The sequence below is a fragment of the Anabrus simplex genome, chromosome 1, assembly GCF_040414725.1.
Source record: "Anabrus simplex isolate iqAnaSimp1 chromosome 1, ASM4041472v1, whole genome shotgun sequence".
NCBI classification, from domain to species: domain Eukaryota; kingdom Metazoa; phylum Arthropoda; class Insecta; order Orthoptera; family Tettigoniidae; genus Anabrus; species Anabrus simplex.
The window spans coordinates 837,575,899-837,599,003 of NC_090265.1; the positions used below are offsets into that span (position 1 = coordinate 837,575,899).

Consider the following 23,105-nt stretch of genomic DNA (forward strand, 5'->3'; position numbering starts at 1 on the left):
GGAAGTAGAAATGGATTTAGATGATTAAAAAAAACTGTAGGCCTGCTCTCACCCATTGACATATTTATTTCTAATTTTAAATTTAAAAGTTATTTGTGTGTTTTTTTTCTTTTTCTTTGTGATTTAGAGTGGTTGTTGTGGAACGCGAAATAAAGTTAATACCTTTAATGTCGGAAAGACCAGTGGTCTCTTATTTGGGAAAGCGTAATATCAGACCCTTCATTGAAATAGTATCCTCAAAATTGTACTTATCTTCTTCTCTAACATAATGTGAAGGACATAGCATGTGTTAACTATTTTTAAATGTTGTTAAATGTAGAAGGTAAACTAAGACTATCATGGTCCATATTTAAGATTAAGAAGGATCTGCTGGAAAGCACGGGGGAGTTTTGCACTACTTGACCTGTTGTGTGTGGAAGTCAGTGGAAGGGGGTGAACGCGGGCATACACACGGGTACGTTTTACTCCTGCGTCGTCTGAAAGAAGCCTGAGTGACTTGTGTACGTAAATTAGGCCTACTGTACTTATTTATACAGCTGACATGTTGGAGCTTAATTTTACATTCGTAAATGAATTGTGTAACAACATTCAAAAATTAGGCCTACTTATGCATAGTGGTTTTCAGGATTTTCAGTTATGGAGAAAAAGCTAGACAGTTTATAGATGATGAAAAATTAAAATGTATTGAGAAAATGCTAAACCACACATAAAACATGTGCAAATCACCCAAATGTTGGACTTTCCTGTTACAACTTCAAACATAATTGACAGCGACGTGTATAGTTCGCTTTTCTAAGAATGTTTTTCCTTGAAATTTTGCATGTTGCTGTTCTTAAAATGTATTATTTCTTTATTTTATTAATTATAATTTTAAATACTTGTTTCTTTGTTTTCATCCTTATTATTTTTACATTCAAACCTAAACTTAAATTTAACAGCGAAATTGGTTTTCATTTTTTAGCACATTTCCTCTGTATGACTTTTTTTTCGGTCCCCACAAAAACGTCCTAACCTGTTTTGACTAATAATTTATTAGTTTCACTTTTACCCTTTCTGGCCTGATATCTAATGTGAATGATTACATACTAACTAATAATTTAAAAAATCTTCCAGTTGTTGTACAGGCAAAGAAGAACTCTCCTGCTTTAGACTTGGATAGTGTGTTGTTCTTGGACCAGGGAAAACGGCCTCTAGGAAGAGTATTTGATGTGTTTGGTCCTGTAAAAGAACCTTGCTATTGCATCCGGTTCAACTCCACGGAACACATTCGTGAGAAGGAGATTGCTAAAGGAATGGCTGTGTATTGTGCTCCTCGTTCTAAGTACTCCTCCTATGTTTTCCTGCCAGATCTGTTAAAGTAAGTACATCTTTAATGCAATTTTATGTTTACATTTAAAAAAAATTTAAATACAAACGTATATTGCTTGAGAGCTAGCGGTTCACAACTTGAGTTTGGATCGGTACTCTGAAGCCCCAGGTGAAACATGCAAATACCATCCTGTTCACACTCCCCACCACCAAGTAAGTGTTTTAAGTCCTTCCATATTCACCACCTCCTTTCCACTCACTTGCCCTGGGAAACTCTGAAGTTTGAGATCAACTAGTAGCACACAGTCCCTGGGAAATACCTGGCCTAAACATCAGATATAGCTCCATTTTCCTGTCCTCTTCTTACTCTTCTCCTCCACTACCCCATCACAGCATTCAACAAGACGCCACTGCTCTATCTCTTCCTTGAATCAAGGATTTGTTTTAGAAATTCATGATTTGTATCACGTTTTCTTTCTTTTATGTTGATTGTATCAACTTGTTCTTATGTGGTAAATTGCTGTTTTCTGAATGTTTCCCATACTTGTACTGTATATTCTGCTCTTTATTTGTGCATTTATGGCTGTAAAGGAAGATAATAAAGGTGACTCCAGCTAATACACTCTGACTTGGAACTGCAGAGTATCTTCAGGAATGAAAAAGTTTCTTTGTTCATGGAGAACGAATTTGCAGCAATGAATTCCATAAACATGATCTTTCATTTACTGGCCCTGTGGCAAATATTGTACACTGTTGTTTGCCTATCTACCTTGTAACCATGTAATTCCTTTCCTTCCTACTTGTTATTCAGGCAATAAAAATATGTCTGTCTCTTTAGTCCCATTTATTGATACAGGATTGGGGATGACACGAGATGAATTTACATGGCCTGCTTTTATGCTGGATGCCCTTCCTGATGTCAATCTCAGTTGAAGACCTAATGGAGATCATTGACGGTGAATTAAATTGTGTAAGGAGATCGACAGAATGAGCTTAGGTTTATGAATAGGACCTGTCCTGGCTTGTTCCTGGAAGTAGAAATGGGAAACCACAGAAAACCATTCTCAGAACAGCCAACGGTGGGGTTTGAACCCACACATCTCTCCCGAAAGCAGAGCTTGGCTCCATAACCATAATGCATTAACGTGCAGGCCACTCCGTTCTGTAATAAAAATAATATGGCCTCAGCTAATGTTTGCTTTTGCAACAGCAGGTATCTGTGATGCGTAATCAAAGAAAGCTGAATTACTAAGCAACGTCTAAAATTACCCCAATGTTACAGATGACGACAACCATGTTTGCAGAGACTGGTTGCTGTGCAACATGTGAATCCTTGAATTAGTGTTTGTGATTTGGTTATCATTATCATCTTCATTACCAGTTTCCACCTTCCTGGGCCGGGTTGTGAATCAAGGACCTCCATCGCTGCCTGTCTCTCCACCACTCTTCTTTTTTTTTTAAAGTACATCTTCTGGTTATCCTCCCCTCTTCTCTATGCACTCCCACACTGAATCTGTCCACCTCTTTCGGGATCTTCCTTGCGATCTCTTTCCTGTTAACTTCTCTAAAAAAGATTTTTTTTTGGCACACTCTTCTCCCATTCTCATATGCCCATGCCACTTAAGCTTTGCTGTTTTTATCCTGCGTAGGCCTACTGCAGCTCTGATGACGTCGTACAAATAGGTAAATACTCGTAGTTTTGTGTCTGACCTACGCAATTAAAGCATGCATCAGTCATGATATGTCTGTTTTTTGTAGTTAAGAATGTCCACCAGCTTAATGGTTAGCACAATTAGCTGCCGTTTTCGGGGGCCTGCGTTCGATTCGCAGTACCGTATTGCCAGGGATTTAAGAATGGCAGGAAATTTTATATGCAATAAAAATTGTACATGCAGCACCCCTCCTTGGGGTCTGCACCACCTCGGGATGAGGAAACAAGTTTTCTTTAGTTAAGAAATATTCACGGTTGTTGCTATTAATATAGCAGGGGAGATCATTAACAAAGTGATCGTTTAATATCTCGTAATGATATAGATCTAGATTCCCATGGGGAGTCTGGAATATTTGTCCCGAATGAGTAAATTTATAATACCAATATAAATGGTCCGTCATTGGACATTATAAATTTTCCTGCTAACTCATTCCTGGTTGCCAGCGTTTCGCCCCCATGTGCTAGGCTGGGCTCATCAGTTGGTACCCAGCAGACCTACCAAGACGCATGGCTAGTGCATACTGTGGAGGCCACTGCGTAGGCAACTTGTAGCCACCAGCAGTGCCAATGCACTATGAGAGACTTTGTCTCCTTACAAAAAATTGATGCCTGCTTGGCCATCAGATGATATAGATGTTGATTCCCATGGGGAATCTGGTATATTTGTCCCGAATGAGTAAATTTATAATACCAATATAAATGGTCCGTTATTGGACATTATAAATTTTCCTGCTAACTCATTCCTGGTTGCCAGCATTTCGCCTCCGTGTGCTAGGCTGGGCTCATCGGTTGGTACCTAGCACACCTACCAAGACGCATGGCTAGTGCATACCATGGAGGCCACTGCGTAGGCAACTTGTAGCCACCTTTCCCATTCTTTTTACATGTCCGAACCATCCCCGTCTTGCTTTCTGTATGTTCTGTACTAACGGTTCTATATTTAGCTCTTATCTGATTTTAATATTTTAAATTCTATCTCTTCTTGGCTTTTAAATTGATGTTCTAGGTGGCACAAGATGACAATTCAAATGAAAGCAATGATGCGGTTTACTTTGTGGTAGGCCTACTGCTTAACTGACAGACACAAATGACTTCCATTACGTTCTTTTGTATAATATTGCATAATACTGTACGATACCCTTATCCCTTTTCTCTACGGGTCGAGTATGAAGTGAGACTAATCTTTGTAGCGAGTTTTTACGACCGCATGCCCTTCCTGACTTCAACCTCATCAGTGGAGTTAGATGAAATGAATGACATAATATAAGAATAACTAAAAATGACTATATTTACTTTGTATATGGGCCTAAAAGGCATGTGTTCACCATTTATTCTTTTTAAATTTAGAAATACTGCCTTGCAACAAAAATAGCCAGTAAAACTAAAGAATACATTCGTAAGTTTGTTAAAGAATAGTTTCGAATGTTAACATGTACAATTTATTGCTCTTTATAGCCTAGAAGTCATGCGTTCACTGCACAAAATTTGAGGTAATTGCATATCGGACTTTCCCTTACTTTTCTTGGCTGTAAATGTAGAAAATAGGGGTCTATAAATACTATAGCTTCAAAAGTATACTCATATACGCATTATGACAGGGTTTCCACGTTTTTGAAATTCAGTGGTAATCAGAAAGGAGTCAAGGAACTCTTTAGTCATGGATACCTTTTGGCTTTCAAAGTCGGTGAAATTTTGTCAGTGAGGGGAAAACGTTATGCTGTAATCTGCTGTAATCCAGGTTATAGTAGCATTTTATTTTTAATCTTTTACGTGTATGTCTCGAGTGATTTTGTGTTGTCTGTTTAACTGTGAGGTACATCTTCAGTTATGCAATATTTTAACATTTGTCATGGATAAGCAGCATATATTTTCCAGTCATTGGCTAGATAATGAACTGTATCCAGGCTCTGCTGAATAGTTAGATTTGGTACAAGGGATCGAGTAATACTGTATAGGAAAGCAAGCTATGATTTCACACGCTAAGGGAACAAAACATTTGAGAACGTGTCAAGCAAATGTTTACAACTGAGTAGGCCTATTTCTTTTTCTTTAAAAAAAAAAATGAAGTTTGAAAAATAAATGTGAAAACAAATTAGGAAGAAAATTGAAAGTCAGGAAGTGGAAAGAGCTGTGGGGATGGTGTAGACAGGACTTCCTTAGTTTCTTTTACTGTGGGTTTTTTTTTTTTTAATCGTCCAAAGCAGTATGTATTACATTATTGCACTTCAACCTTTATTGTAACATTTAGAAACTGTTGCATAAAATGTGTATAGTGAACTGTTGTATATAATGCATTTCAACTAGCACAAATTTTCAGTAAGTTAGAGCTTCTGCAAATATTTTTAGGATGAAAGGCAGTGATGCTTCTTGGGAATTTAACAACGAACCTCCACAGAAGTTTCTGGATTACTCTGATGATGAAGAGGAAAGAAGAGCTCGAAGGGCAGACAGGGCTACTAACAAGGAGGTAAGAATGAATTTTATTCTGCGTGGAATCTTCCTATTTCAATGCTAGAGTATTGAGTTCTTGCTTTAAATTCAAAAAACCTTTTGCATATATTTTTCTTACAAATGATCAATGCAGGAAAATTGTGGCAGAGGATAAATCATTTTTTGAAGATTGATACAACACAACGGTAGTTCGAGGAACAACAGAGACGGCGAAATTTAACATTAGTTAACATAGAACATTTTCGGAACTGAATAAAGTGAATGAATAGGGAAAAACAACAGTCCTGGAAACAGTAACAAATACTACAGCGTTCTGTTAAATAACTAGATCGGTAATAGTTTCAATATTGTTGCCAAGAAAAGAAGATAGAAATAACATGACAATTCAAGGAAAAGTTCATTTATAGCCACAAAAGCTTGAAGTTTTGTTCGTACATTTGAATTAAAAGAGTAACATTCCACAAGTTACAAGAGTTTCTTCCTTCATTGCTTTCCATTATAACACCAAATTGTTTGTTTTTAAATGTAACAACTCTAAATTATTGTAGGCCTTATCTAAATATTGACAAAATATTGCAGACACTGTAATTAAAAAAAGGCCTTTGTATTGGTGCCTGCCTCCCTTCACCCTTCCCAAGAAATGACCATCAAACCCTGTCTTCTTGAAGCAAGTAGCAATTGCACATGTGCAGATTATGGTTCATCAGCTGGGAGCCAACTTCATGTTCATGGTTAATTTATTATGTATTTTCCATGAATTGATGATACAATTCAGGGATCGTAAAGAATGTACAACAAGTTTCCAACTGTGCCATATGTAGGCCTACAGTAAAGAATGAAACGACATCTACAAACTTTTTTCAATTCTAAATAATGAAAAATTACACATTCTTTGAAACTGCATTTGGCTGCAAACGCAGGTTATCGCAGTCATATCCACTTATGGCATTAATGTGCAATAAGAGAACTGACTTTAAAGGTTTTGAATTATTATAAGAGGTAAAGAAAAGTGAGTCTGGCCCCGCAGTGTAGGGGGCAATGTGTCTGCCTGTCAACCAGCGACCCCGAGTTCGATTCCCAGCCGGGTCACGGGTTTTTAATTGTAATGATTAATATCCTTGGCCTGGGGACTGGGTGTTTGTGACGTCCTTAATCTTCCATTCCTCACACGCAACATTCCACACTACTGCCATTCCAATTACCTGCAGGTTCATACAATATGGTGCCAGTAGGGGCAAAAGATCCATATTGGTCAACACCCTGAACAAATAGCATTTAAAAAGAAAAAAAGAAAAGTGAAAAGCAACAACTTAAAACACACGCCTTTTATTTTCATTGCATATATCGTGGTTGCAATATTTTGATTCCTCTGTATAGCGTGACTTTTACACAAAGAAAAATGTCCAGATACAGTGGAGCCTCGATTCTCCGTTTTTGGAGGGACCACCGAAAATAAACGTACAACACGGGAAAACAGAAAATCCGGGAATGAATGAACCATGAGCTATTTGGTTAAACATCACAAAAAAGAAATATGTATACTTAAAATCTTACAAACAGCCCTAAACCAAACCAAACTACAGCCCCAATGGGCCTTCCGCCTACCAAGCGACCGCTGCTGGGTCCGAACGCCTGCAGATTACGAGGTGACACATGGTCAGTGTGATGAATCCCCTCGGCCGTTATTCCTGGCTCTCTAGACCGGGTTCGCCATCTCGCCATTAAATAGCGCCTCAATTAAAGGTAATTGTAGAATGAGTGAACCTGGAACCAGCCCTCATATCCAGGTAAAAATGCCTGACCTGGCCGGGAATCAAACCTGGGTGCTCCACGTGAGAGGCAGGTAAGTTCGACCGCGGGGCCGGCTTCAAACATTAATTACCGGTACGCGACTTAAAAGTCTCGAAACTTTACATTCAGTTTTACCGGGGAAACTTCGTCGGTTTCTTCTGAAAACTTCTTTCAGTTCAGCAACTTTGATCGGTCAAACTGTTCGAAAAACCTAACAACAAGAAGCCAAACAGTCGACCACAAGTATTTTTTAATTCTCTAATCTAATAAAATAAAGCACATTGGATACAAAAGCACCTAACATGATGGCGAAATCCCTTTTTCTTTAAATCTTCCATTGTAATTTGGCCATCGGTACACTGTTTGTAGTCAGTTTGTAGAAATCTTGTACCGCGCAAATTAGGCCTACGGCCTGCATTGACTTTTAAAGGTTATGTTGAACTCGAGAATATTGTTTGGAATGTAAGTGTCGATTCTCAAGTTTTCGAATGCATTATATTCAATTATGTCCGTCACTAATCACGATTAAATTGGAAAGGGAAAAAATATCCTCAAAACTTCCGAATTTATGGTTATTCGCGACCTTGACCTCAGCTGGGAAACACGCTCGCTGTCCAAGGCGGTACGAGTGCGAAATAATGCAAAGGTTTTTACATGTAACGTGCGCAAATAAAACGATTGCGGTTTTAACATTTTAACACAACGTGAAATTCCTAGTCTTACATTAGGACCAAAATAATAATAATTTCGTGTGGCTATTTCTAGCCAAGTGCAGCCCTTGTAAGGCAGACCCTCCGATGAGGGTGGGCGGCATCTGCCATGTGTAGGTAACTGCGTGTTATTGTGGTGGAGGATAGTGTTATGTGTGGTGTGTGAGTTGCAGGGATGTTGGGGACAGCACAAACACCCAGCCCCCGGGCCATTGGAATTAACCATTTTAAGGTTAAAATCCCCAACCCGGCCGGGAATCGAACCCGGGACCCTCTGAACCGAAGGCCAGTACGCTGACCATTCAGCCAACGAGTCGGACAGGACCAAAATGGTAATAGGCAATCCCAAAACCTCCCATGGCTTTATGTACTGTATGTAAGAAGGTGCAACATCTGTTCTAGTCTCCATAACGTAATCGTATGCGATAATATTAAAATACTAAATTTGTTACCGGTACTTAAGAAGGAGCAGTTTAGATTCCTGCCTGAAAGCTCGGTGACTATACAGTGCCCTGAGGGAAGTGCCGAAAACCTGTTCGGCGATACACTCGGGAGAAAAAAATAAAGTGAACATCTAACCCTGGACATAATGTAGACTCTTTGCAAGTACGAACATTTGACGAAACTTGTTCCGTCTTACAAGTAGAGCTGTCGAAATGCGCTCTGTCTCCTTCCAATTGTTGTGGATACTCTCTGCTTTGTGATTTCGATTCTCTAAATGCGATGCTAAGATGGTCCCTTATGCAAGTTTACCGCAATGACTGGACGTTAACACCAAGATCCGCAAGTATGCGTTGCCGTCCTTTCGTGAGATACTGTTTCTTGAAAAACGCGTGATCGAGGATTTAGCGTTGATGGGACTGAAATTTCTGAGCGGTTGATACGGGAAATTTTCTTTGAGGAATGGATAATGCGGGATTTTTACAACGTGATTTAATTAGGATGCTCGTGGGACCACGTAATTTGAACGGATAATACGGGAAAATGTAGCTGCCGGGAACGTATAATCGAGGTTCCACTGTACAGCACCTGTATTTTATTATGTTGCTTTCCTCATATTTTTTTATGTTACCCACATTTATAGTTTTTCTGCATCCTTTGTCAGCCCCAATCCCCCACTGAAAAACATTGCTTTGAGGTTTTACTGTAATTTCTTGATAATGTAGCAGAAATACATATATTTTAATAAAAAATTAAGAATACTATGTGCACAGTCTCTCTGTCCTAGTGGTTGAATTATGATTTACAGCAAAGGAGAAGCTGACTGAAACATTGTTACTGTCCATTCTGCAGCAACCTCCTGCGGGTGGGGGACGTGCATGTAGAATACATCCGCGGTATCCCCAGCCTGTCGTAAGAGGCGACTAACAGGGGCCCAAGGGGCTCTCAACTTGGGAATGTGGATTGGCGACCACGGGGCCCTTAGCTGAGTCTTGGCATTGCTTGCACTTACTTGTGCCAGGCTCCTCACTTTCGTCGATCCTGTCCGACCTCCCCTGGTCAGCTCTTGTTCTTTTCCGACCCCGATGGTATTAGAGCATTCGAGGCCTGGGGAGTCTTTCATTTTCACGCCTTTCGTGGCCCTTGCCTTTCTTCGTCCATTCCTTCATTTTTCGAAGTGACGGATCCTTTCTTCTTTTTTTCTCTCTCTCTCCCCCCCCAACCCGTGGGGACGCAGACGAAAAATACGCCCACGGTATCCCCTGCCTGTCGTGAGAAGCGACTAAAAGGGGCAACCAAGGGATGATTGTCTTAGAACCATGAAACTAGTTTTGATTAGTACCATCACGCGGGGAACACCATGGGTCGCCTTTACTTGCGAGTAGTACCACTGTATTAGGTACGAAATAGGTTGGATACTGTTGAGCTGTTGCTGATTGTTGTTCACTTCATGTGATTATGTGAAGTACTGGACTGTCATTGGAGTCGAACCGACGAACAGTCGTCGTGTGTTGCACTGTGTTCAAATCCAGTGGCTGTACGAGGTTACTGGACTTGGGAGGAAGTGAAAGTAAAGATTATAGGCGTTCCCAGTTAGCAGACAGATTTGTGAATAGACTGGTAAATTAGTGTGTGGCCATTCATAACTGGTGAGAATAGTTTGTATTTAATTATGTGGCCATTTATTAGGCCATCCTGAAATAAATTAGAGTAATCAAACAGATGGAGTTTTTATATTCATAACAATATTTATATAACCCAGTGGCAATCACTTCACTATAATACACTCATTACTACACTGAATGAGGCTTAGAACAGTTAAGTGAATGAGAGGGATAAGAAGAACATCTTTACTCGTCAGTACAAGTAACTCAATAATTCATGCCAGATTCTAAACAATCCCCACGCAAAACCGCAACAGTTGCAGAAATCGTGGTCTTGCACTGAAGGTAAATGAATTCTCCTTCAGTTTAAAGTGTAAAACCTATGCATCTGGAGATGCACTGGATTTGCACTGAACGTCTTTAAAAAAATACCCCAATGTAAAACAAATTCATTTTACTTTGAGAGTGGAAATTGCTTTTTCACACTTGTACATTGAAGATCACACTAAAATACTCCAATTGCTGTTAAAAAACAAAAATTGAATAATTTGTACTTATCATGGTCTTGCACTGGCACGGTGATATGTTGTTGCATTAAAAAGTTTGGGAGATTTACTTCTTCGGGATTGGGATAGAATATTTCAAGGCAATCACTACAACTTCTCTTATTAATGCCCGATTGAGGTTAAATGATTTGCAGCACTTGACGAAAAAGAGAGGAATGATTCCTAGCACCAACCATTAATCCTATGACTTTGATATTATCCAACTGGTATTCTTATTGATAGAATGGGATGGTTGGTTCATGTGCTGTTTCCTTTCATTGGGTTGTGTTTTGGATGTCTCAAATTCAATCGCCAGATCTATTATAAAGCTCTTTCGGTGATCTTTGAAGATCGTCCTGTCAATTCGACGGATGCTGCGTGTAACAGAGAGACCGTGAACCTCCTTGAAGACTGTAAGACCTGAGTCCCTTAACGCTTGAGCAGTGGTAGATCATATTTTATGATGCCTAGTATTTCGTAGACCTTCTCCATGCGAGCAGTAGCCGAGGACGTGGCGTTTCTACTTCGTTTTGGCAGCGCCGACAACGGACAGTGTCCATGATCCTGTCTAGAATGCCTTGTATGGCCGCTACGTTGCCTGTCGTTTTCAAGGCATCACACCATTAGCTACAAGATAATCCTAGAAAGTGACTAACCCATTGATTGGCTGGAGGGTGTTGATGAAAAAGGATAACTCCTTTCCCTTTTTGTGGGAGGTTATACCACTTACTAAATTTAACTTCTCTCAGCTTGGTTCTTATTTTCCAGGGATCTAAAGAAACATTCTTTTATTCAGTACACTGTCATTTGGTGTTAGACGAAGCCTTTCAGACAGTAAAGGCTTTCTTCTTTTGGTTCCCTTGTATTTAGTTATCGTGCTACCTAACTTCCTCCACTATGAGCTGGGAAGGCAGGAGTAGAGGGGTTCAATGCTACATTTCTTCCTTATGGTCTTTTTACTGAAGAAACTAACTTCTCTTTCCTGTGTATTTGTATGAAGTTTTAGAATATGCCTTGTAGACAAGTAAGGTTAGTTGAAAGATTCGTTTTCACTAATGTGGAATACGGCAGTCAGGGAAATGTGGTGTAGAAAAATTGTAGATGGTTGTAATATCAGATCAATTCCGGTTTGTAATGAATGAGATTTATTGATATTTGTGTTTGAAGCAGATACTTAATTGCTAAATTTCATCTTGAAAAAAAATCCTTAAATTATATTGACTGGTAAAAAGAAAAAAGTAGTACAGCATGCCTGTCATGTTGAGAGATAACAGGTTGAAGTTTATTCATTGTTATCAACTATTTTTGTTTGTTTTTCATTTTTTTAATTTGTTAAAATCTCAAATTGCAGCCTAAGGAGGAGGATCCAGATCAACCTTGCCACAAGAGAAGTAACTACGAGCAGATAATGAATTCTCGCAATCTGCGTATGTCTGCAATCAATCCTCCTGTCTCATCAAGTGTTAAACAAGGGCCCTGGGGTGGACCTTGGGGTCCCCAGCCGGGTGCTTCCATCTTCACTACCCCTCCTCCTTCAACGCCTCCCCTCGGTGCATCATCACCCTCTGTACTAATCCGACCTCCCTCTTTTAATGTGCCACCCCCCAATTTTTCAACTTTACCTCCTCCAGCTTTCTTGGTCACATCTACTCCTCCTCCTCCATTTCCTCCTGTTAGAAGGAACTCTTCGGAGGAATCTCCAGCAATTCCTAAGTTTGATTCTACATTGCCTCCTCCACCTGTTATATCACCTTCACCACCTTCTGCTCTAACACAGTATAATTTTCCTCCTCCTGTACCACATAACCCTCCAAACCTGCCTCCACATTTATTCCAGATTCCACCTCCTCCTCCTCTGCCCTCTCTTCTTCCCACTCTACCCTCTATCCCTTCCAATCTATCCTGTATCCCTCCCTCTCTACCACCACCTATCCCTCCCTCTCTACCATCACCTATCCCTCCCCCACTCCCTCAAATGGCCTTTCTTTCTTCACCTCCACCTCAGCCTCCTCCAACCCATTGGTAGAGAATAAGAACATACTCCAAATGATCTGTCTTTCTTCAAAATGTAATGAATTTATGAATACAAGAAATGTAATCAATTTCTGTTAACAAATTTGTAAAATATATTTTCCATGTTATCTCTGTTCAATTTATATTTTGAAATTTTGATTTTTGCCCTTCGAATGTATTGAAGACAAAATCTTCAATTCCAGTAGTTATTATGGAACTCTACATTTTTGTTAACTCTCCATAAAAAGCATTTATTGACTGTTTAACTTCATTTATTTGATGAACATCCATAATTTATATTTGCATTCCAGCTTGAGGAATACAGATTAATGAGGTGCTTTCGTTTTTCATTATAGTTATTGTTTCATTATTTAAATGAAGATTTGTGTAAGTTATATAAGACTTTGTGTTACATTGTTCTTTATGAACAAATGTTCATTTGTTTGTTAATTGTATTTTGAATGTATGTTATTCCACATTGTTAAAGAAAAATAAAGTTAGGAAAACTGTTCTTGCTGCATTTCTTGTTCTTAAGATACACTGAAACTTCCAGTTAAATACTATCAAACGTTGATCTCAAGCTAGATCATTTGGAATTTGTATATGTTTAAAGTATAGCTATTATTGAAATTACTGTAGAATATAACTGTCAGAATTGCATTTGCGTTTCATCTTATTGCTTCCCTGTCTCTTTGACAAAATGTCTTCTTTCTCTGTCAACTTTTCAAAAGGTTGTTGCTGTGTTGGCTAAAAGAAATTCTTTAGGCTGTTTAAATAAGCAAGCAAGCATGCATGGCTTGATTTGCTTCTATAAATAAGGTATTTTTGTAAATAATATGTTCTAAATTTCCTAAGTCTTGAGAGCTTTATCTGATGTAGTATTTGTTATTCATATACATCAATTATCTTTCCTATTCTCTAGAGTTCCCAGTTTTATTTGCTGGAAGATTCTAGTTATTGAACTTTTATGGTATATTTGTGAGATGATACAAAACAGTTGTACTATTTTTTAGAAAAAGATTGAATTAAAATAAAACTGTTATAATCTTGAATTAACTGATTTATTACTATTGGTATTGTGTAGAAATGTGGAACTACTTTCCGAGTATCTTGTACATTGCTGGTGTTTGTTTTAAACGTATTGCTGACACTGCAAATGTCAAGGCAGTAAGTAACCTTAATCAGCTCTGCTGCCTTGAATTCTGATGCAACGATTTGACTTCACCTCAGAGATGAAAGGTGTCCTTGTGATACTAGCCTGTCCGTAAATCGAACTTCTGCTTCATTTCAGTCCAAAAGTTGTAACATTTTTAATTAAGGACTTGCTTTTACTACAAGTATTAGAGCATCAGTAGTACAGTACTTGCTCTAATTATCGCAATGACGGGGTGTTAACACCAAGATCCATAAGTATGCCGTAGAAGTCCTTTTGTGGGATACAGTTTCTTGAAAAATGCTTGATCGAGGATTTAGAGTTGAACTAACATTTTTGGACAGTTGATCCGGGAAATCATTTCTTCGAGGAACAGATAATGCAGGATTTTTACAGCTTGTTTTAATTAGGATGCTCATGGGACCATATAATTTGAACTAATAATCCAGGAAAATGTAGTTTCCGGGAGTGGATAATCGAGGTTCTACTGTAATCAGAATCGAAATGCATCATAGATTTTATGCAATGGGTTGAGGTATTGTAACATCATTAGCTTCAATTGTGTGAACACATGCAGTTGTCGCACAATGGTTGACAGTGGTGTTTCATATCAGCAGCATATATACATTGAATTCCTTCATAAAGAGGTAATTCCTGCTACTGAAATTTACCACTTCGGTACACAACTTGGAAAGAGTTGACATAATCCTAGAAGATAGGCGTATCACTGTAGATACAATTGCCACAAAACTTACAGTAGGATGCAGGGCAGTACAAGAAATTATTGCAAGCTTAGGCTTTTGAAAAGTTTATAACCGCTGGATTCCACGCTTATTAACATAGGACTACAAAGTTGGCAAAAAAAAATAATCACTCAAGATTTTCATATACACAAGAACCTTGTTTATCCGGATTAAGTGGGGCCGGAACTAATCCGGATTATCAAAAATCTGGATAATCTGGAAAAATTAAAAAACAAATACAGTACATGTTATATAATCGATTAACATAAATTGTACAGTAATACCCTTTTTTTTTTTTCAGATGTACAAAAACATATAACACTTTTCTTACATTTACGACTTGTTTTATGCACAAAAATAATGTGTGAACTATTTCTGTTCTACATTTGTATAGTGTTTGCGCGCAGCACGATCACGAAGACGTTTTGCTAACAACAGTTCTGCCGTTGTGGTTTCAGTCAAGGATTCTAAATAGGCAATCAGTTTGTCCAGCTGCATTATTCCTTCTCCACGAGTCGTCTTCCTTGGCCGATACCTTCATTTTTCAAAATTTTCTCTCTGATTAGTGTTATATAGAGGATGGTTGCCCAGTTGTACTTCCTCTTAAAACAATAATCACCACCACCACCTCATTGTTTCTTCTGATGGATTTTCGGTTTCATTTTCGAATTCACCATCAGCAAATTAATAGTGCGTTGCGTTCAGAAGAGCGTGGGTTCGAATCCTGTCCTGGGAATGGTTTTCAATGGTTTCCCATTCTCCATTCCAGGTAATGCCGGGATGGTACCTTTGATAGACCATGGCCGAATTACTTCCAATTCCTGTCCTTGGCGGAAAAGACATTCAAGAAGTGTCGACACCATAAAAGAAATACTGTACAAGTGAAAATAAACTTTTATTTTCGATCCGGATTAGTGAGGGCTGGATAAACGTTCTTGTACTGTACTTCGAAATAGTGACAGGCAAGGAAACAGGAGAGCATGGAAATGGCACCATCAGAATTTGCCATTGTGTCTAACATTTCACAAGCTCTGTTGAGCATTATAAACTCACTGAAAAGGTCATGTTCTGTGTTGGTGAACGCAATAATAACCATACTTTTTCACTCTGTGAAAGGTGGAAAATGGAGGCAATGAAATGAAGTGTAACAAGCAAAAGAAGTGCAGGTTCTGGATTGATTGTTGTGCTGTCTATTGGCTTCATACAATTGTACTCTTGATAATTAAGTTCCTTAACACGTTCACTGCCACTGACACTTTAAAGCGTTAAGGTGATATATACAGCAATGCCGCTTTAAAGCGTCCAGAGCCCTATGTTTCCAAAGCTACATAGAAACGCGCCGGCTTGGCAATTGATGCTTGTGGTTATGCTGGAACTGCTGGAAGGTTACCTTTAGAACAATTTGCCACACGCGGTTCTCTTATTGAGCAATTAGGTTTCAAAATGGAGAATGGGTCAGAGCCTTGTCCATTTCATCCTAAGAAGAATTATGAGACAATTTTATACTAATGAAGATTTTAATTAAAATGTTAGAGGATTCTGATAGCGAATCTGACATTGTTAAGCAGTGAGGAGAATGAGTGGAGGAATTCTGAGTGAAAGTGACAACAGTGCGCTAAATGAAGATGACAATGTTCGTGAAAATGTGCAGTCAACATCCGCAAATGAAGAGGAAATTAATAGGCGTATGGTTTTTAGTGCCGGGATGTGTCCAAGGACTTCAGCTCGCCAGGTCCAGGTCTTTTGATTTTATGCCCGTAGGCGACCTGTGCGTCGTGATGAGGATGGAATTATAATGAAGACGACACATACACCCAGTCCCTGTGCCAGGGGAATTAACCAATTATGGTTAAAATTCCCAACCCTGGAGTGAATCGAACCTGGGACCCCTGTGACCAAAGGCCAGCATGCTAACCATTTAGCCATGGAGCTGGACGATTGGGTAGATGATCCGTTAGGAATGGTTTGTTTCCCGTTTACTAAGAAGGGAAGCCACCTTATTTGCCTGGACGACAACCAGCCTATTGACTACTTCTGCCTTTTATTGGAAGATTCATTTCTCCAAGAAGTTGTAGATGAAACTAATTACAATGCCATACAGATGTTTCTGGGTACAGAAACAAAAGACACATCGCGAATCTGTCAGTGGAAAGACGTAACTTTAGAAGAGCTACTGGTATATTTGTGTTTCTCCACGTGGGTACATGAAAATGAATAGTTTACAGGATTATTGGAAGAAAGAGGTTTTATTCCATAATAAAGGCATTTCAGTAGTATGAGTTGCAAGAGGTTTCTTCTGATGTTGCACACTCTTCATTTTTCAAGAAATCTGGGTGAAGGTGACCCAAAACCAAGTGACCGCTTGTACAAAATAAGACTAGTGATCACATTTTTCAGCAACAGGATGTCAGAAGTGTACTATCCAGGTCGTGAACTTATCACTATATGAAAGCATGGTTCTTTGGCGAGGTCGTTTGTCATTTTGTCAATACATCCAGAACAGGCAGCATAAATATGGAGTGAAATTTTATATTCACCCAGAAAGTTGCAATATATACTGGTTTGTTAGATGATTGTGATGGTAAAGGTCATGCACCGAAGGTACTTAATCAATTTATTAGCAGATAAATTAAATCTGGTCACCACATTTTTATTTACAACAGTTTTCATTTGGCTAAGAAATTCTTGGACGAAGGAAGACACTGTACTGGAATGCTAAGGTTGGTTAGAAGAAATTCACTCAAGGAAGTAAGTGTTGCAAAACTGTAAAAAGGGGAGACAATTGCTAGATATGCTAATGGAGTTATGATAGGCAAGTGGAAAGACAAATGAGATGTAAGTTACATCTCAGGGGAGTATGAGAATAGACTTGTGGAAATCGAAAAGAGACGGAAAGAATAAATGGCCTTTGCCAGTTGTTAGTTACAAGAAATTCATGTCAGGAGTGCATAGACAAGATCAGATGCTATCCTATTATCCATCCCAAAGGAAGGCAGTTTGTCAGCCTAAGAAACTTTTCATACATCTTGTTGAAATGATTCTACTGAATTCACATGTTCAATAAGTACTCTGTGGCACTATCCCACTTTATGCTATCAGACTGAACGTCATCAAGCTGCTGTTACTTTCAATGAGTGAAAAGTATCGCCCATCGCGTGATGTGCCACAGCAAGACCAACTACAATATATCAGACCTTAATGCAGTTATCGATATTAGCTAAAATGGCGCCCCGATCGGTTTGCTCAAATGTAAACATGAGCATGTGCGAAGCATCTGTTTAGTTCTTTCTATTGGTTTGGTTTGATTAGGAAACTTTAGTGTGCGGTAATGATGTTTTTATTGAAATTTTGTTTTTAAAACTATTTTGATATATTAGGACGTGTCGATCGTGTTGTATGCCTGAGTGCAATTCATATTACAGCAGATGCACTTACATTCAGATCAAATCTACCATACTTGATGCATCGTGACGATTTCGAAGTTGCTAGTAATTTACTAGGGTGCATTAAAACACTCGAGGATAAATTTGTCAATATAGAAGATGTGTTCCGTGTACATGAGCTGTTTTTTTTTTTTGTCGGATAAGGCCAAAATTCTGTGTTGGTGCCAATTGTAGTCATCATCATCATCATTTCCCTTTATCCAGCTGTAGCCGGATAGGGGCAAATATGGTTCCTCTCCACTTTCTTCGGTCTTTCCACCACTCCTCTTCCAACACTGTGTCCCAGTCCAGGTTTCTTTCTATAATGCAGCGTTGGATGGTATCCTTCCATCTCAATCGTGGTCGTCCACGGCCTCTCCTTCCTTGAATTTGCATTTCCATCACCTTTTTTGGCATTCTTTCGTCGCTCATTTGCTTTATGTGCCCAAACCATCTTCTCTATTCTATCATTCATTTTTTCCACTCCAATTTCTTCCCGGATTTTCTCATTTGTAGTACGTTTCTCAATTACTGTACCTTTTGAGGGTTTTAAAAGTGAGGTTATAAAAAGTGATAAAGCTATTTATTTATCTGTGAATGAAGATTATATTCTCTTTGTTAAATTAGAGAACAAGGTATCAACTAATATACTGTCACTTACAGTACATATTTACGTTGCCAATGACTTGGGAGTTAAAGTGCTTTATACGAAAATGCATATGCTACCAGAGAACTTCAAATTGATTCTCCTATTGATTATCTGAAATGAAACAGATGTAGCAGTTTGGTGAATCATTATCAGAATCATTGTTATGAGAGAATTGAAATTTGCGACAAGGTTATTTTTCTAACAAATTTCTTGAACGAGGTAGGATATTATATTTAAAAAGGTATGGTAATGGGAAGGTCATTTAAATAAATGTATTTCTAAAACAGGTACTGATTTATAAGAAGAAGAATTATGCTCTGAAATGATTTACCAAGGGTGCCCCCTACTATATCTACACAAATTAGATAAATTTCCAATTTTTTTGAAATCACTTAAGGAAAGACTAGGTAGACGATTGATACGTAATCTGCCACTTGGACGACAACCCTAAATTCAGATCATTGGTCATTGATTAATTAATTGACTGAATTGAAACGCATCAAATATTCCTCCAGGATTGTTATTTTAGAATGCAATCCTATATTACCTATTTCCTTTACCATACTAGTTCTTAGAAAATATTTATATTTTGAATTATCCGCATACTGCTTATCTAAATATAGGGTACTTCTAGATAGCATTGGTCTATTACCCAAAGTAAAGTATTCTGTTCGTTATCATTGATAGCTTAGCAACTCAATACGATTATCAAAAGGTTATGTTTACTTATCACAGGCATGTTTACATTGAACCGATGCGTCGGCCATATTATTTTTGTATTAAGGTCTGATATTATTGTAGATGGTCTTGGCCACAGCAGCACGTTCTCATAAAGCACAAAACAGCACCAGGGAAGAAACAGATTACAAGGAAGTGATGTACACTGTGCTAAAGAAGGAAGTCCAGGTCAACGAGCATGCTGTCTACGGTACAGTGTCATCTGTCACAAATAGATGTACAATCAAAGCTCTCAGCGCTTGTGCCACTCATAAACATGTGACCATAATTAACATATTTGTGTTTCTATTATGTGTTTAACAATAAAACGGGATTTCATCAAAATTTTGGAACAAACGGATGTTTATTTACAGTAATGTGCTCTCTGATTCATCATGTTGTACATTGTTATACAAATAATTAGTATAAAAGAAATGTATTGCTTGACGCTTTAGAGCATCAGATGGCACACTCCGAAACTCGGCCTGAAGTACCACTGACGCTTTAAAGTGTCAGTAAATAAATATTGTTTTAAACTTACTTTTTTTTGACTCGATGGACATGGTTTTTTTTTATAAAATTTAGACCGGGCGAGTTGGCCGTGCGCTCAGGGGCACGCGGCTGTGAGCTTGCATCCGGTAGATAGTGGGTTCAAATCCCACTGTCGGCAGCCCTGGAGATCGTTTTCCGTGGTTTACCATTTTCACATCAGGCTGTACCTTAATTAAGGCCACGGCCGCTTCCTTCCAACTTCTAGGACTTTCCTATCCCATCGTCGCCATAAGACCTGTCTGTGTCGGTGCGACGTAAAGCAACTAGCAAAGAAAAAAAAAAGAAAAAATTTAGTGCCATTTATTAGGATTGACTGATACGGCCGAAACAGCTCCTGAGAAAGTTTTTTTAAATGGTGGCAGCGAATGTGTTAAGTAGTAACTTGGTGTTGTACACTGCCTGACAAAAAAGGGTTAAGCACCCAGGAGTGGTCCAGTATTACCCCATTTCATTATTCATGCATACCATTGATGTGTGAATAAAATTATCAGATTTACAAGGATCTGTAATGTGTAGAACGTCCACCAGAGTGCATTCGTCATGGCATCGTCCTGTTGTTGATAAGTTGTTACCAGTCAGCTGCTGTGAGCCAGACAATTAAGCGAGACGTGCAGAGCGACTATGTACAGTACAAAGCACCCGTGATGCCTCACAGACATGTTAGACAGCCTATCCACCAATTGACAGCATTTGACAGAGGCCGCATTGTGGGACTGCATGAGGCTGGTTGGTCGTATCGTGCAATTGTCAGGCATGTGGGCTATTCAGATGTCACAGTGGCCCAATGGTGGACCTAATGGGTACATGAGGGCACCCAGTTACATGCAGGTTCGGGTCGACCAAGAAACATCACCCTGAGGGAGGACGGTCATATGGTGCGCCAAGCATTGCATGATCCCTTAACTTCCGCACCTGCCATCCACAAACATGTACTGGAGTCTACAACATCCTGTGAGTTCCATCACAGTGTCTCGACGGCTCTCATCCGCTGGATTGGGGTCCTACCGCCCCATGCGTCAGTTGCTATTGACACCAGAACACCAACGCTTGCATTTGGAGTGGTGCCTTGCCCGGAAGGCATGGACAGAGGACGACTGTCGTCGCATCATGTTCAGTGATGAGTCCCGTTTCTCCATAACCTCCAATGACGATCGTGTGCAGGTTTAATGGCATCGAGGGCAGATCCTGCCCTTATTGTGGAAAGATACACAGGCGTAATCCCTGGCATCACGATGTAGAGAGCCATAGGATATGCATTCAGGTCAGCTCTAATAGTGCTTCGGCTGACTTTGACGGCACAGTGATACGTCACAGATATTCTGCATCTGCACGTCCTACCCTTTATGGCACAGCAACTTGGGACAGTGTTCCAACAGGATAATGCACGTCCGCACACAGCACGTGTATCTATGGACTGCCAGGAGCATGTTGAGGTCCTCCCGTGGCCAGCAAGAGCCCAGGACCTCTCCACCGCTGAACACATATGGGATGACATTAGAAGGGGACTCCATCCCAGTACCAACATGCGGGATCTGGATCTGGAGGGACAGCCTCAACAAGTGTAGATGAACTTGCCTCAGGAGAAGATGCAAAGGCTGTTTGACACCATTCCAAACTGCATAACAGAGTCCTGCAGAGTGGCCCACTGCGCAGCACTTCAAACCCACAGGCTCCGGCAGCCCAGCCCGTACAGTGTCATTCCCTTCTGACTGCGATCCACCTTAAACAAAATCCCGCTTGTGGCACATTTTCTTGCTGTCACTCCCTTCAACTCAAGTCCAACGGCAATGGGACAATGATGGTGGAGGCAGGTTTTCGGGTGAAACTGGAAGCCTCTAGTTCGGACCTGCACGTTGGCAGCAGATGTGTGATGGTCATCTTTCTGAGACCCCGTGACTGCTCAGGTATTCGGTCCTGCATCTTTGTTTGGGCAGGTCTATTTAGGATCACCGCTGCCCACCCTGCATGGGGAAGGCCCTAGAAAATGTGGGCTAAACATCGGTAGTCACACTCTGAGCCGGCTCGGAGGCCGCCCCCAGCGTGTCACCCCTTATGCGGTCGAAAAACGAAGATTACCTAAACTTTGAGTATAGAAACCTGGAATGTTCAAACCCTACTTGATATGAAAGACAGTAACAGACCTGAAAGAAGAACAGCGCTTGTCACTCATGAGCTTGGACGAATGAACATTGATATTGCTACCTTAAGTGAAACCAGACTGTCCAGCGAAGGTAAACTTACAGAGTTCAGCTCAGGCTACACAATCTTCTGAAAGTGAAAAGATAAGGGAGAACACCGCATTTATGGTGTGGGATTTGCTGTGAAGACCACATTGGTGAATGATTATCAGCTAACTTTACCCGCAGTCAGTGAAAGAATTATGACTCTCCGAATCCCACTCTCTGGAGCCAAATCTATGACACTCATCTCTGCATATGCTCCTACTTTGGATGCTGATCTAGAAGCTAAAGACCAATTCTACAACCTCCTGAGCACTACCATCACCAAATTACCACCAAGAGACAAACTCTTACTACTTGGCAATTTCAACGCCGGAGTTGGTAAAGACAAATACAGTAGAGACAATACACGACACTCAGCGAGATATCGAGGGACAGCTATTAGAGCTCTCTCTAGCGGGTAGACCCGAGAACTACTGATTCTGTCATAAAAGCACGTGTATTTGTGTGTGAAGTTTTTGGTGTTATTTATGCGTTTTCAGTGAGTTGACATAATTAAATAGTAGCGTGTGTCATTCCTTGGTATCTCTTTCCAGCATGAGGGGAAAGGTATGTGCTGTGTTTGGCTTCAGTAACTATGAAGTAAAGAAGAATGCGCTGTCTTTCTTTTGCTTCCTTCGTGACAAGAAAATGTAAGTAATATTGTGTTTGTATATATATTCTTCCAGTGACAAAGAGATATTTATAGTACTTCATAATTTTCTGACCTGCTCGACCCATATTTTAACTGGCTTAAAATATAATACGCATATTTTATTGTATAGTGCAGCAGTTAACCTTCAATACCGATGTGTTGTTGTAGGTGTAATCTGTGGGTTTTGAAATGTCACAGAAGTGATTTGGATAAGGTGTACAAGGAAGAAGGGACGTTTTGCTTATATAAGAATTATAAGATCTGTTCAGATCATTTCCAGGCCAGCGACTTTAGAAATCCTCGACTATACAGCGAAGGGCATGTTATGTTTTTATTCTAATTGTACGTAAATATTCCTCAAAGCATCACTATCGACAACATTTTCATACTTTTCTTTCTTTTATCCCTCTTCTCAGATTAA

The 23,105-nt window shown here is 39.6% G+C and overlaps 1 protein-coding gene across 1 annotated transcript in view; it reads left to right on the forward strand.

The window, feature by feature from the left end:
* LOC136873980 (H/ACA ribonucleoprotein complex non-core subunit NAF1) overlaps positions 1–13,085 on the forward strand; it is a 48,241-nt gene extending 35,156 nt beyond the window's left edge. The window contains exons 4-6 of the mRNA XM_067147388.2: positions 1,114–1,357; positions 5,366–5,486; positions 11,913–13,085. Coding sequence (XP_067003489.2) covers positions 1,114–1,357; positions 5,366–5,486; positions 11,913–12,587 — 1,040 coding nt within the window. The 3' untranslated portion in view covers positions 12,588–13,085. The remainder of the gene's footprint in view (positions 1–1,113; positions 1,358–5,365; positions 5,487–11,912) is intronic.
* The last annotated feature ends 10,020 nt before the right edge of the window (positions 13,086–23,105 follow it).